Below are 13,655 nucleotides of genomic sequence, written 5' to 3'. Positions count from 1 at the left end.
TTCAACCCCCAGTTCATTCCCCTGAGAACTCCATCTGGGTCTCCCACATGGGTGGTGGGAAACCACGTACACGGGTCATCATCTGCTGCCTGCCAGGCGCATCAGCAGGGAGCGAGATTGGAAGCAGAGCAGCCGGGACTGGATCAGGCACTCGGTGCCCCCGGCAGCAGCTTCACAGCTGTGCCGTTGTACCTGCCCCACTCTGAATATTATTGTTCATCCCCATGTTGATTAACTTTTCCTGGTGAGGGATAGGGGAATTTACTCCAAAAACAAGTTGGAGAATTAGGATGTCTCGTTTCCCTCTGGAGACTGACTGTGAATCCTGACTTACTGACAGTCCTTTACTTTAAGAGTCCCTGGTAGAGTTTCAGTTGAACTAGTGTTTCCCAAACAATTGCCAGCAGAACTTTTTTTCATGAAATGTCTGTAAACAAAACACAGTGGAAGAACAGTATCCTAATGGATGCTAAACCAAGAACTATGATGAAAGAGCAAGTGCGATGTGGCTCTTTCTTGTTTGGATAGTTGCCAAATGAACCCAGTTGTAGCTTGCACTGCTCCGGATCCAGTAGGATCATTGAGCCTCACCAGGGTGCCAGGCTGTTCTTGCCCCACCACATCTGTCTCTGTGTCCATTGTGTGCATTTCCACCATTGCCTGTCCCCAACATACCATGATTCCCAACCTCTAGGGAATTTGTTTTTATTGTTCTTCCTCAAAATCTTCAAAAGATTTGTTATATAGGATGCTCTGTATGTAAAGAAAAGTGAAATAAAATAACTTTTAAAAAAATGGCAACCCTTGACAAATTAGGAGCACTCTTGACTAGCAAAACCAGGGTTGGGATTCATTGAGCGACATAGTCACACCATTTTTCCCTTCCATTTTAACACCATTAAGACTGTTAAAAGTATAGAATTAAGTTATTTTACTGGGCTGTCTATGCCTGAATCAATATAAATCTGTATTTGAAAATTGAATTCAATTTTAAATCTTGATTGTATGAATTATTTCATTAATACATTTTAACAATGTGCCATTGCTGTTAAAAAAAAAAAGAATTAGCACGATTGGCATTTAATTGCTTTTTAGCGATTTAAGGTGAATCATACCTTTTCCAAAGGTAATCATGGAATAGATTTATATAGAGTGCTTAGAACCGGGCACATAGTAAACATTGGTAAAGTGCTTGTCCCTGTTGTTGTGGTTATTGTAGCTGTCATTCCTGAAGATTGGGATTAGGTCCTGCCTGATTTGTCCTTCCCAGTCTTCAAGATAGTTGACACTCCACTTTTCTCATAAGAATGTCAGGAGTGTCCCACCTAAACAAAAACCTCAAGAAGAATTAGAATTCATTAAGTTTCTGAGTGGTTGACATATAAACCATTTTAACCACAATAAAGTATTGAAGAGATAAAGTCCTAAACCTTTGCAGATTTAAATAATATCCAGCTACTTGTTTTATGTAATTATTCTAGTAGACACCTAATTTAGAGCATAAAACTTTTAAGTATTTTTGTAAGAATATACTCTGTTAAATCGAAGCCTTTCATACATTTCCATATTTTAGGAAAGCATGTCTATCTATATAAATTACTTTTGGCTGCAAAGTGCTTGTTTTAAGTTTTTTATTGCTTTTTGTAAGTCCCAAATCTATAAATAACTAATTTTTTTCTGCTTCAACTCCTCTAGCTTACTGAAACAAATTCAAGTATCAAGTGCGTGGACTCCCTATGCTGTTTCCCAGAAGGAGAAACAACGTGCACATCTGTTAGAAGAATGCTGGAACGAGTTATAGGAAGATGTAGTCCTACCCACATCAGCAGGTGTGAAATTTCTCTAAGTAGCCTGTGCTGCAGATGAGTAGCCTCTGGGCTGGAACAGGATGACCCTGCCCCTGCAGATCCCTAATAAATCAGCAGCTGGTGTTACCAACTGAAGCAGGAAGGCCACAGTGTACTAGCGTACTTGGCTGGTAGATGGCACGGTAGCTTGGGGCAGAGGGTTCTGTCATTCACAGAGGAAGAGAAAGCACCTTTGAAGAGACTTCATCTAATGAGCAAAAAAAAGTGTTTTATAATCTTTGCAAAATGTGGTGGTTAGGAATGTGTGTATTTTACTCTTTCATAGTTTGTATAACTTTCTTTTTTAAATTACACCTATATACTGTTTCATTACCTGCATTTCTTAAATTTTGCTTTTTGTCTTTACAAAATCATCACAAATCAAAAGGCTTTGCTTTTCTTCATGAGCGTTTTCTAGTCAGTCCTCAGAGGCTTTTTGAGATATTTATGAACATAAAAGGCTGTATTTCTGCTCCCTACTCCTCATGTCTGTAAAAATGTTATAAAATAAGTTATGATTTTTCAGTTTCATTTGTTTGGTATTTATTCTCTAATTAAAAGTGTAGCAATTAGAATAGACTTTTAAAAGTACACATTAGAAGAATCTTAGCATTTTGTCCCCTCCAGAATCTGTTTCTTGAATTAGAGTTATCACAGTGCTTGCTTCTGTGGATTTTAACCAAAACTACCAGTTTTTGTTAAATGCCATTTAAAATTCACCTGAAAATGAAAGGGATTCATTTCTTCATACTTTCCCCCAAAAGGTACGGAGTAGAAATGGCTTTTTCTGTGCTTGCTGTTCTTCAAGTGAATGATATCATACTCAACAGATCAGAGCAGCCTGGCACCGGTGGGCGGGAGCTGAGGTCGATTCCCGTTGTCCTCAGTGTGCCAGTTGAGCATGGTCATTTCCTGCTTGTGCCGTGGCTTAGGAGTGGAAGTGTGGCTCAAGAGCGGGAGTAGAAGGGTGAGAAGGCCCCACTCTCTTCTGTTGATGAAAGAATTTTAATACCTAGTTAGCTTTGTGTTCTAAAAAATGAAGAGTATGATATCATTCATGTATCATAAAATTCAGGTAACCTTTACTGTTGAACTTGTAGTCACTTTAGTTTTAGCTATTTTTCTTCTTCTTTTTTTTTTTTTTTTTGGGCCCATGCCTTTATGGTACAATCAACTTTATAAATGGCATGTCTGTATTAATATAACATCTCTTGTTTCAATTCCCATTTATTCTGAGTTGATTACAAATAACATGTGATCCAAAATATTTCCATAATACTGTGATATCATTTTGTAGTAATTTGTTTCATATAAAAGGATTATATGAGCAACTAAATTTATTAGTACTTTGTTATAATGTACACAATTGTATTGTAAAATATAAGAAAATAGTTCTGTAATATACCTAGGCTAGTGAGTTTCCCAAAGGTTTTTCCAGAAGGATCTAATTTATGTTATTTAACATAATATAATAACACAGCTTTACTGCAAAGAACTGAGATGAGAATTAGACTAAAATACCACAATAAAATATCTACAGAGTTTTTAAAATTTCTATTTTAACAGAAATTTCTCCTTAATGGCAAAGTATATCTTTGCTAATGATTTTTTTAACTAGAATTAATTTTAAAAGAGCCAAAAAGTGTTTTCTGCTTTACACATATGCCCATTTTCTTGCTGTCGGCTGTGTAGGTACTGTGCTGTCACTCTCATCACATAGCTATGTTTCTGCTGCATTACCCCTGTGGAACCTGCCCCGGGGCTTTCAGACTCACTTTGATATGTTCTGAAGGTGGCTGTTATCATCTGTACTTCTTTTCACTTAAAATTGTACTGTTTCTTTTCTGATATTTTGTTTTTTCATTTTCCTTAATTAATGTTTAACTTAGTAGTTAATATAATATTTGACAGACTATAAATACCCTTCCAATTTTATCTAACATTTCAGGTTATATTATTGATTATTATTGTCATTTTCTCCCTTTTTTTCCTCAGATGAGTGATTTAAAAAATCTTTTCAGATTTCATAATTTTTTTCTAGAGGATAAAATCATATAACACACAGAGCTACTTGGTGCTTTTCAAAGGGCTATCTGAAAATTTCCATAGGTCCATTAACATAATATTTTAACTTTAAAAGTCATTTTTAGGCACAGGCATCTGGCCTAGGCATTAAGCCACCAATAAGGCACCTATGTCCTATGTCAGATTGCTTGAGTTCAATTCCCGGCTCTGGCTCCTGACTCCAGCTTCCTGCTAATGCAGACCCCTGGGAGGCAGCAGTAGTGGCTCAAGTAATTGGGTTCCTGCCAGCCACATGGGAGACTCAAATTGTATTCCTGGTTCCCAGCATCCTTGCAGCCATTTGGGGAATAAGCCAGTAGATGAGAGCTCATGTTCTCTTGGTCTCTCTCTCTCTCTGCCTCTCAAATAAATAAGCAAAAGAGTGATGGACATCATTTGAGAAATACAACTAGTGCTTCTATGTGACAGAGTTGTCTCCTGATGGAATTTTTACCACCCAGGCACAAAAATTTTCCTTCGATTGTATTGCTGTTGTTAAGGAAAAATGCCATATTGCAAGCTTAGTTTCAAAGGGAGGGTCATGGTGCTCCAATGTGCCCTGTCACATCCTACAGAGCTACATTTCAGCAGTGAATGATGTCCTGTATTTTACCAACAGCAACTTTATCCTAATCAAAACTATCTTTTAAATGGAAAGGAGTTTAAATAGTGTATATGTGGTTGAGGTGTTTAATGTTCTGTCAAAAATGATATTTAAGCTATGAATGCTGCACATGTATGCTCTGAAAAGAGAAAAAAAACGAAAAACTTACCTAACATGATTCTTCTGTGTAAGCAATGGTTGGAAAGAGGAAAAACTAACATAAATCATTGACAGTTTAGAATTGGACACCTGACTCCAGATAATTGGGCACTGATAGTTACAAAGTTACAGTTAAAAGTATACTGCTTCCCCTACAAACACTTAGCTGTTTAAGAAATTGTATAATTTCATTTGTTCACTTATTCTGTAAATCCCAGGTACCTAATAAGTGCCAATCACAGTGCGAGGTGCTAGAGAACAGAGGGGAACAGGTCCTTCCATAGGCTGAGATACTTCAAGGTTTTCCAGAAACTAAATTAGAGAACTGGTGCCATCGCTGCTTGTCTTTCTGTCTGCCAACTCTGTAAAATTTCAACGTGTCAGACTTCACTGTGGCTGAGCTCCCTTGATGACTGATTCGAACATAAACTGAGTCCAAGCTTAGAATCTCTAGGAAATGAGATATGTACAGGTATAGGATGGATTGGGACCATTTGAAATGTTAGTCTCTTGCACTAACATCTCTGCTTAGAGAAAGTGGGAACTCTGGCATCAATTTAATCTCACAAGAAAAACTACCTTTTATTTGGTAATCCTAATGTTGTCCTTGAACTAGGCCAGTCTATGTGAAGCATGTTCGGTTACTTTTGGTCTTGAGTTATTTTAGCTAAAGTTAACTCAAGCTAATTTAAGTTTACAGCTGCCAGTAAAGTATTATGGAATGACTTTGTTTAAGGACCTTGTCATTCAGACAACAGTTAACTTTTCCAGACCAGTAGAGGATCATGTGTTCAGAGTGGAGTGAAAACACTGGAGACCTACAGGTGTCTTTGATACTTATTGAGTAAACCATTTACTACATAAAAGCTGATCAGGCTAAAATATTTAGAATAGTTTTATAGTAGAGAAGAAATGACCAGTAATATGAACAAACTACTAATTATTTCCAGAGCTTTTGGTAAGTGGGATTTTTGTTTGCTTCTGCAATGTCAAAATACAACCTAATTGCTTTTCAGTAAAACTAAATATGCTTACTCTTAATAAAATACTTATTTCTTAATAATTGTTAATATTTTAAAAGTATCTCATGCTCTACTACCTATGGAGATTGTCTTTATGCGAATGAATGTCTGCATTTTGGCTAATATTTCTGTATGATGACTAGGGCATTATTTTTTCCAAGTTTTTGGATGGCATGAATAGAGCATTCAGTGTAGCATGAGGAACTTTTCTTTAGCATTTAAAAAATGAATCATTCATTATTTTAAAGCTCAAATTGCATTTTGATCCTGTGTCAGAGTCTATTTTTTTCTCAATTAAAACCTAGGTCCTGGTGAGCCAAACTTTTTTCTTATTGTTACTTTAGATCATGGAGTGCGTCGGATCCTTTCTATACCAACGACAGGAGCATCTTGACTCTCTCCACAATGGACTCGTCTACTTGCTAAGGGGGCAGTAGTACTTTGTGGGAGCCATTTCACCTCCTGTCCTAAAATTGAGTACGATCATCCCGTGAATGGCCACATTAGCTCTGAAATCCCTTTCTGAAGCCTCGAGTAGTTCACCCCCATACAGAGTTACAGTGGCAAACAATCAGAAAGCTTAACATGAATCCTGCACATTCCACCTTGAGCCTGAACATGCCACAGTTTGTGAATAAAGAGACATTTTCTATCTCTTTGTCTGGATTTGTCCCTTGTGCTTATGGGACTCCTCATGGCATTTCAGCCTGTTGCTGAGGCCACTATATTTTAATATCAAGAGAAAAAGCGAGATTTCCTCCTTCATGTGTATTTTTTAGTATTAGCTTGGTTATTGACTCTATTTAAATCTGCTTCTGTAAATTATGCTGAAAGTTTGTGTTGAGAACTCTATTTTTTTATTAGAGTTATATTTGAAGCTTTTCATGGGAGAAGCTAACATGAATAGTCAGGAATCTCGGTCCCTGCGTGACCCTTGGTAATTCAGTAGTGCTTTAGAAGTTTGCAGGTGAATTTAGGAGAATGCATTTCCAACCATTATTTACTGCAGTCTGGGTAGTGAATTGATACTGGTAACAGATTTCTCCTAAAGTACTGTAACACAACCAGTAAAGTTAGCACCATATAAATGCAAAGGGTGTAGAATATCTTACATATAAATCAGGAATCAGGTCCATTCACCAAATTTCAAACTGATGTTTACTATTTTTGTCACAGAATATGAAGAACCCATAGTGGGTAAATTGGGTACCATTAGTATATTATTAATTTAATGTGTTATCATTGAATCTTTTGCATGCTTTAAGTATCTAAATTTGCCTTATTTTCTCTGAAGCTTCTGTTCATAGTATTTTATGATAATGTAAAGTTCAACCATATCAATAAAAACAATTTTGGACAGTATTTAAATATTGCAAATACCTTTAATTATACAAATCGAAATATTATGGATAACTCAATCAATAAAAAAGAGAAAAGCCTCTTTTGTGGCCAACCTAGAATTGCTCTTGCCTTTTTGTAAGCTAAACTTTATAATAAAGGATTTCAGATGAGAATTATCCTATTTGGGGTTAGCATATCCTTTCTAAGTTACAGCAGAAAGTTACTGCATATGCATTTTGCCTGGTGTCCCATTATAAGGTACATTGTCAGAGATTTTTATCAGGTAATGGCAGCAATAAATTACAGTGCTGAGAATGATTAATCAGCTACATGTTACTATACTTAGTTGCACTTCAAAATAGTTGAACTCTCTTCCCAAAGTTACAAGTACTGTCATTTATTTTGTTAAAAAGAAATGTTTTAAAATTTAGAGATGATTGTTATTTAAGAACTATTACCCACATCTAAGCATATAATGATTATATAAATATATATTTTAAATTATAAGAAAATGGTTAAATGAGGTTTTGTCAGATTTCCCTTGAAAATATAATAATTCATTTTTGAGGACTTAGACTGTGCATCTCCCACTGCTTTCCCTTGTCATGAATATGAGACTTCTGCATTTGGGCTGGTAAGGAAAGAATGATCAAGACAGGAATCAAAGCTTTCATATTTGCTGGTAAACTGTTTTCTTTCTAATATATTTACCTATTTCAATAATGCAAGGGTATTAAATTACCAATTGATAGCTAAAAATGTAATTTGCATAATTAGTCCTTCTTTAACTTTGATATTCCCAGTGTAGAGCCGGGGAAGATGAGTTACTCTGGAAATTCACCAAAGGAATAATGCAGGCACGAGGGACGCACTCACCAGCTCATGTTCCAGTGCAGTAGTCTAGTAAAGGCGGCCATGGAATTGGCTTCCTCTTTGTTTTATAAAACACACATATAACAGAATGACAGCCAGTGAGCCTGTGTCACATCTGCTTTACAGTGTTCCTTTGCCACCGGACAAACTGCTCCCCCTAGAGAAGGGTCGCGAGTCATCGAGTAACACATGGCCAGTAGCAGCAAGACAGAAGTCCGCTGGCCTGCATGCTGCTCCAGGCGGGACTGATGTCATTTCCTTTATTCCCCGTGTGGAGTTAGTTAAGGAGACTGTTTTACACACACACACACAGTAAATGGTATCTACCTACTGTGTGCACATCTCCCTTTGTTCAAAGCCTACTGTACCTTTAAAGGAACAATTATCTTGTAATTTTAAGAACAGGATCTTCTATTTAAGAAAGTAACAACACAATCCACAACTTTTCTGTCATTTCCTACTGCTAATGTTGTAAAACTATTACTACATAACCAGTAAGCTCAGAGAAGTTCCCTCTGCGTGTTTCTTTCAAATTCTTTGGAAAGTATGATGTTGATAATAAACTTATCTGCCAAAAGCAGGGTGCCGATGTTAAATGTGTTAGCGCTAGTTAATTAATGGTCTCAAATCTATTTGCCTCACTTGCCTGCTTTGGCCTGGGCTGTAGGCCTGAAGATAATGGCAGGTGCCAAGTCAGGTCTCCAAATTGCCCATCAGCTGTCAGTGACTCAGCACCCTGCCTGAGCTTTGGCAGGCGTAGGCTCAGCCTGGGAGAAGCAGAGTGCGGGTCAGGGAGAGACAGCCCCCAAGGCTCGCTGTGTCGAGGACGAAGGGAGTTCACAGTGTTTGAGTATCTGTAACTGCCCTGCTCCTCGCGGCTGAATCACCACGATGTCCCGAGGCTCCCAGACCTGACCCAGTGCCCGCAGTATCCTGAGTGCCCTGAAGCAGGGGCAAATCATCCTGGGAGGAAATACCTGCACTCAGCCCTGTTACAGGCATCAGCGCTGACTTCACTCCTATTGCAGAGGTTTATGAAATTGAACTTGTCTGATCAGCTTGAGATCCTGATAGGCAGAAGTCAAGGCCATTAAGAAAAATCCAATTAAGAGCCAAATTTGTCAAATATGCTACTCTGGAAATCTGGGAGCTGGGGAGAGAAAGAAAGGTCTTCCGTGTTTGTCTTTTTCCCCTAAGATCGATTTAGAGGATGATACAAGCATGTATTAATAAAATCAACACACCAAAGGGTTCTGTGTAAAGCATGTTTTATTAATTTTGGACCCCCTATGTAGACATTTCTATCTTGAAGTGAGTCATCTATTTTCATAAGATTAAAGCATTATTAAAGTGCTGTTTTATGTGGAATAACTTGAATGATATTCCTGCAAGGAACAGATTATAACTAATGTTTGTAATAATGGTAATTGTTAGATTTTTTATGAGGAATGACTGTAGCAATATTTAGTTTAAAATTTTAGACCTCAGACACTGTGGCCGTCTAATGTAACCCTTCAGAGCCTCTCAGCATTGTCGGTAAATGTAGTTTTACTGTACAGGTCTCAGTAATTTTTTTAAAGTTTATGAAATTGTATTTATCAAATAAAAATTTTCCTATAAAATGAAAAGTGTTTCTCCATCATTTAAGCATTTTTAAGCGTTTCTCTGTTCATCACAACCAGAACTGCCAAACTTGTTTCAAGTTCAGTTTTTCCATGTTTACCTTCCATTATAGTACAGGAATATCATTTATGCTCTTCACTGACTGCAGGATTTTTTTTAATGCGGAAGTCCTTTAATTAGCCCAGCTTTATAAATCACCAGCACAGCTTTGCCAAAGGCTATGGTAGAAATGCACCAGCTATGAAACCAACACAACCCACTTCACCCGAAAGCCATGGCACAAATCACTTCACCCGAAAGCCACAGTATTCACGGAAGCAGCCAAAGCACCTGTGGGTTTGGAAATGCTCTGGTCCATATAAAATATGTGCATTTTTAAAATATAACGGATATATACACATATATCTAAGATATTCCAATTTTCTAATATTTTCATAGTTGCCAGTTAGAGCACACAGTTGTTTAATCCACATTTATTTACAAAGTTAAGCTATTATCTTTGCCCAACTATTAGTATTTACAAAACAATGCACAGTTTATGTGTTTCTGAAATGAATAACTATCATCCTAGACAAATCAGTCTATCCGGGCATGCTTTTTTATTTAAAAGGAGTTGAGTAAACTATTTTTAAAGATTTATTTATTATTTACTAATTTGAAAGAGAGAGGTCTTCCATCCGAGGGTTCACTCCCCAGTTGGCCTCAACGGCTGGAGCTGCGCCAATCCAAAGCCAGGAGCTTCTAGGTCTCCCACGTGGGTGCCATCTTCTACTGCTTTCCCAGGCCACAGCAGAGAACTGGATCAGAAGTGGAGCAGCCAGGACTTGAACCGGAGCCTATATGGGATGCCGGCACTTCAGGCCAGGGCATTAACACACTGCGCCACTGCACCAGTCCTAGTGAACTATTTTTGAGGTGACTTTGTGACTTCTAATGTGTAACTAGGAGAGCATGATGAATTGTTAAGTACAAGAAAAAAACTTGGAACTATATATATATATATATATATATATATAGTTAAAACTATATATATATATGAAGCAGAGTTTCACCAGAAAATTTAGTGAGTTCAAAAATAAGCTTTATATTGAAGAGCTGACAAAGGACAAGATTTTTGTAAAGGGAGAGAAGTCACCACATCCCTGTGAACAGCTCTTAGAAACCACAGAAAGCCCTCTGACATCAGATTTTTAATATTAATTTTCAGAGGCAAAAATGCTTTGTATCCAGATGTGAATGGTAAATAGCAAAGTGCATACATTTTAGCCTTGCATTTTAATCACTTTTGACAAATCTATACACCTGTGTAACCCTAACCTCAATCCAGAAATAAACTTTCCATCATTCCAGAAAGTTCCCCTCATGCCCCTTTCCAGGGAATTCATTCCCCTCTCAGCAACCATTTTTCTGTTCTTGAATTCCACATAAATGGAGTTATACAGTATGTTCACCTTTATGTCTGCTTTTGTGGCTCTACATGTCTGAAATTCAACATTGCTGCATGTATCCATAGTTGTTTCTTTGTGCTACTCAAGGATATTCTGATTCTTGAACATATTTATCCTTTATGAACGTGTGGATTAGTTAGTTTCGGGCTATTGCAAACAAACATTTCACGTATTCTTTGTGGGCATGTCTTCATTACACTTGTGAAACAACTAATAGTAAAATTTCCGTATAAGGAACTGCCAAAAGATTTCCCAAAGTGGAGGTAAACATGCAGTTATGAGGGTTCCAGTTCTGTGTCCTTGCCAACATTTGCTGCTGTCAGTCTTTGTAGTTTTAGCCATCCTAATGTTACAGCACTGTGGTTTTAATCTGCATGATGACTAATGATGCTTAATTTTCATATACTTACTGATGACATCATTTTCCCTGAAATGTCCAGATCTCTGGCCATTTTTTCTTATTGCTCAATAGTAGGAATCCTATATAGAATAAAGAAGTCCTTCATTAGATGTGTATATTTATAGTACCACCACCACCCTCAGTCTGTGACTTGCTTGTTTATTTTCTTAATGATTTTGGAGAGCAGAAGAGTTTTATTTTAATGATGTCTTTTTTTTTTTCTTTTTATGGTTAGTGCTTCTTGTGTCTTCTAAAGCCCCAAGGTTGTGAAGATGTTTTCCCTGTGTATTCTTTTGAGTGCATTATGGTCTGGTCTTTTTAAAAAAAAAAAAAAATATTTATTTATTTGAAAGAGTTACACAGAGAGAGAAGGAGAGGCAGAGAGAGGTTTTCCATCTGCTAGTTCACTTCCCAGTTGGCCTCAATGGCCAGAGCTGAGCCGATCTGAAGCCAGGAGTCAGAAGCTTCTTCCAGGTCTCCAGTGCAGGTGCAGGGGCCCAAGGACTCGGGCCATCTTCTACTGCTTTCCCAGGCCGTAGCAGAGAACTGGATCAGAAGTGGAGCAGCTGGCTCTCAAACCAGTGCCCATATGGGATGCCAGCAATGCAGGTGTCAGTTTTACCCACTATGCCACAGTGCTGGCCTGGTTTGGTCTTTAATGTCTAGCTGTGTGGTCATCCCCTGTTAATTTATGGGTTTACTGTGAGGGTCTTCGTTTCTCCTGACCTCTATAAGGTTATCTGTTTGGGTTAGCTTCATTTGTTGAAAATATTCTCTTCATTCAGTTGGTTTGGTGGAGTCAGGCTGAGGGAGGGGAGGGGGCTAAGGTGATGGTGGCAGCGCTGCGTTACGGTGGGGGGCTTCCCCAGGGCATGTGGGTCAGCATCAGGGAGGCCCTGGTCACTGTGCAGGGGTGACCATAGCACCAGCGCCAGTGCCAGCTTATAGTAGCTATTGAACAAGAAGAAATTCCCAGACTTCAGGCCCTGAATAAGAGGCCTGAGAATGGTGCCCAAGGCCTGAGGCTGATCCAGCAGGAAGATACAAAGAAGAGGGCATCATATTGCAGGGGTCTGATGCCTGTAGATTGTCCATACACTGGCATTGTAGACTGTCGATATGTTGCTTTGTCCTTAGCCCAGGATTTCCAACAAGCAGGTGGCTCTGTCTTAACTAATTTTGAAGTAAGTGATATTGAAATGGCTAAAGAAAGCCCTTCAAGAAATAAAGATGAGATGCAATATCCAATTGTTACAAAGAATACAAAGGGAGAGGAAGTTCGGAGTCAGTATGTTGTGACGTGTGTGGGACTTTGCTCAGACCGTATTTCTGAGTTGAGTGGATGCAATCCTGATGCTCGCATTGTACCATTCCGGGGAGATTATCTGCTGCTGAAGCCCAAAAAATGCTATCTAGTAAAAGGAAACATTTATCCAGTCCCAGATAGCCAATTTCCTTTCGTAGGAGTCCATTTCACACCAAGGATGGATGGCAGCATTAGGCTAGGACCTAATGCAATTCTTGCCTTTGACTTTGACTTGCCTTTGACCTTTTGACTTCAATGCCAGAGATGTGCTGCATAGAATTATCAATAGTGGCTTGGTTAATAATAATTGATAGAATTAAAAAGGAGAGAACGATCCAACATGGGAAGCGGGATACACAGCAGACTCATAGAATGGCGAATGGCAAATGCCATAAACAGCACTCTGGTCCCAGAATCAGCCCTTAAGGCATTTGGATCTGGCTAAAAAGCCCATGAGAGCATTTCAGGCATGGAAAGTCAAGACACTGTGGCAAAAAATGACCTAAATGAAAGATCTCTGTGAGTGGGATCCCAATGGAAAGAACAGGCCATCAAAGAAAGAAGTACCTTTCTCTGAAGGGAGGAGAGAACTTCCACTTTGATTATGGCCTTGTCTAAATAAGATCAGAGTTTGTGAACTCAAGAAGTTTCCATAGCCTTGGCAGCTCATGACAAGAGGCTCGGGTGATTACTGACATCATAAATAAGAGTGTCAATTGTTAAATCAACAACAGGAGTTACTGTGCACTTGCTCCCTATGTAGGACCTCAGTCCTTAATGTGTTGTAGTATGAGAATTAACGGTAAAACTGATCTTCAAACAGTACTTTATACTTTGTGTGTCTGTGTGTGTGCAAACTGTTGAAATCTTTACTCAGTATAGAGTTGATCTTCTGTATATAAAGATAATTAAAAATGAATCAATTGGCTGGCGCTGTGGCTCACTAGGCTAATCCTCCACCTGCAGCG

At 38.3% G+C, this 13,655-nt stretch overlaps 1 protein-coding gene and 1 pseudogene across 8 annotated transcripts in view; both read left to right on the top strand.

Moving 5' to 3' along the window:
• Positions 1-9,538, top strand: part of ATP11B (ATPase phospholipid transporting 11B (putative)) — a 112,440-nt gene extending 102,902 nt beyond the window's left edge. For all 8 annotated transcript variants that reach the window (XR_011388036.2, XR_011388037.2, XM_089332122.1 and 5 more), the window contains 2 exons: positions 1,696-1,829; positions 6,041-9,538. Coding sequence is in view for 6 of the 8 variants with exons in the window: in XM_089332122.1 (XP_089188248.1) it covers positions 1,696-1,829; positions 6,041-6,122 (216 nt within the window). In the remaining 2 variants the exon portion in view is untranslated. The remainder of the gene's footprint in view (positions 1-1,695; positions 1,830-6,040) is intronic.
• Positions 9,539-12,304: 2,766 nt separating this feature from the next.
• LOC103350523 (L-2-hydroxyglutarate dehydrogenase, mitochondrial pseudogene) lies at positions 12,305-13,132 on the top strand (annotated as a pseudogene).
• Positions 13,133-13,655: the final 523 nt, after the last annotated feature.

The sequence above is a fragment of the Oryctolagus cuniculus genome, chromosome 4, assembly GCF_051225735.1.
Source record: "Oryctolagus cuniculus isolate XC-2025 breed Fujian yellow rabbit chromosome 4, ASM5122573v1, whole genome shotgun sequence".
Classification (NCBI taxonomy): domain Eukaryota; kingdom Metazoa; phylum Chordata; class Mammalia; order Lagomorpha; family Leporidae; genus Oryctolagus; species Oryctolagus cuniculus.
Note: the sequence above shows the minus strand (reverse complement) of the source record. Positions and strands in the feature narration are given on the sequence as shown.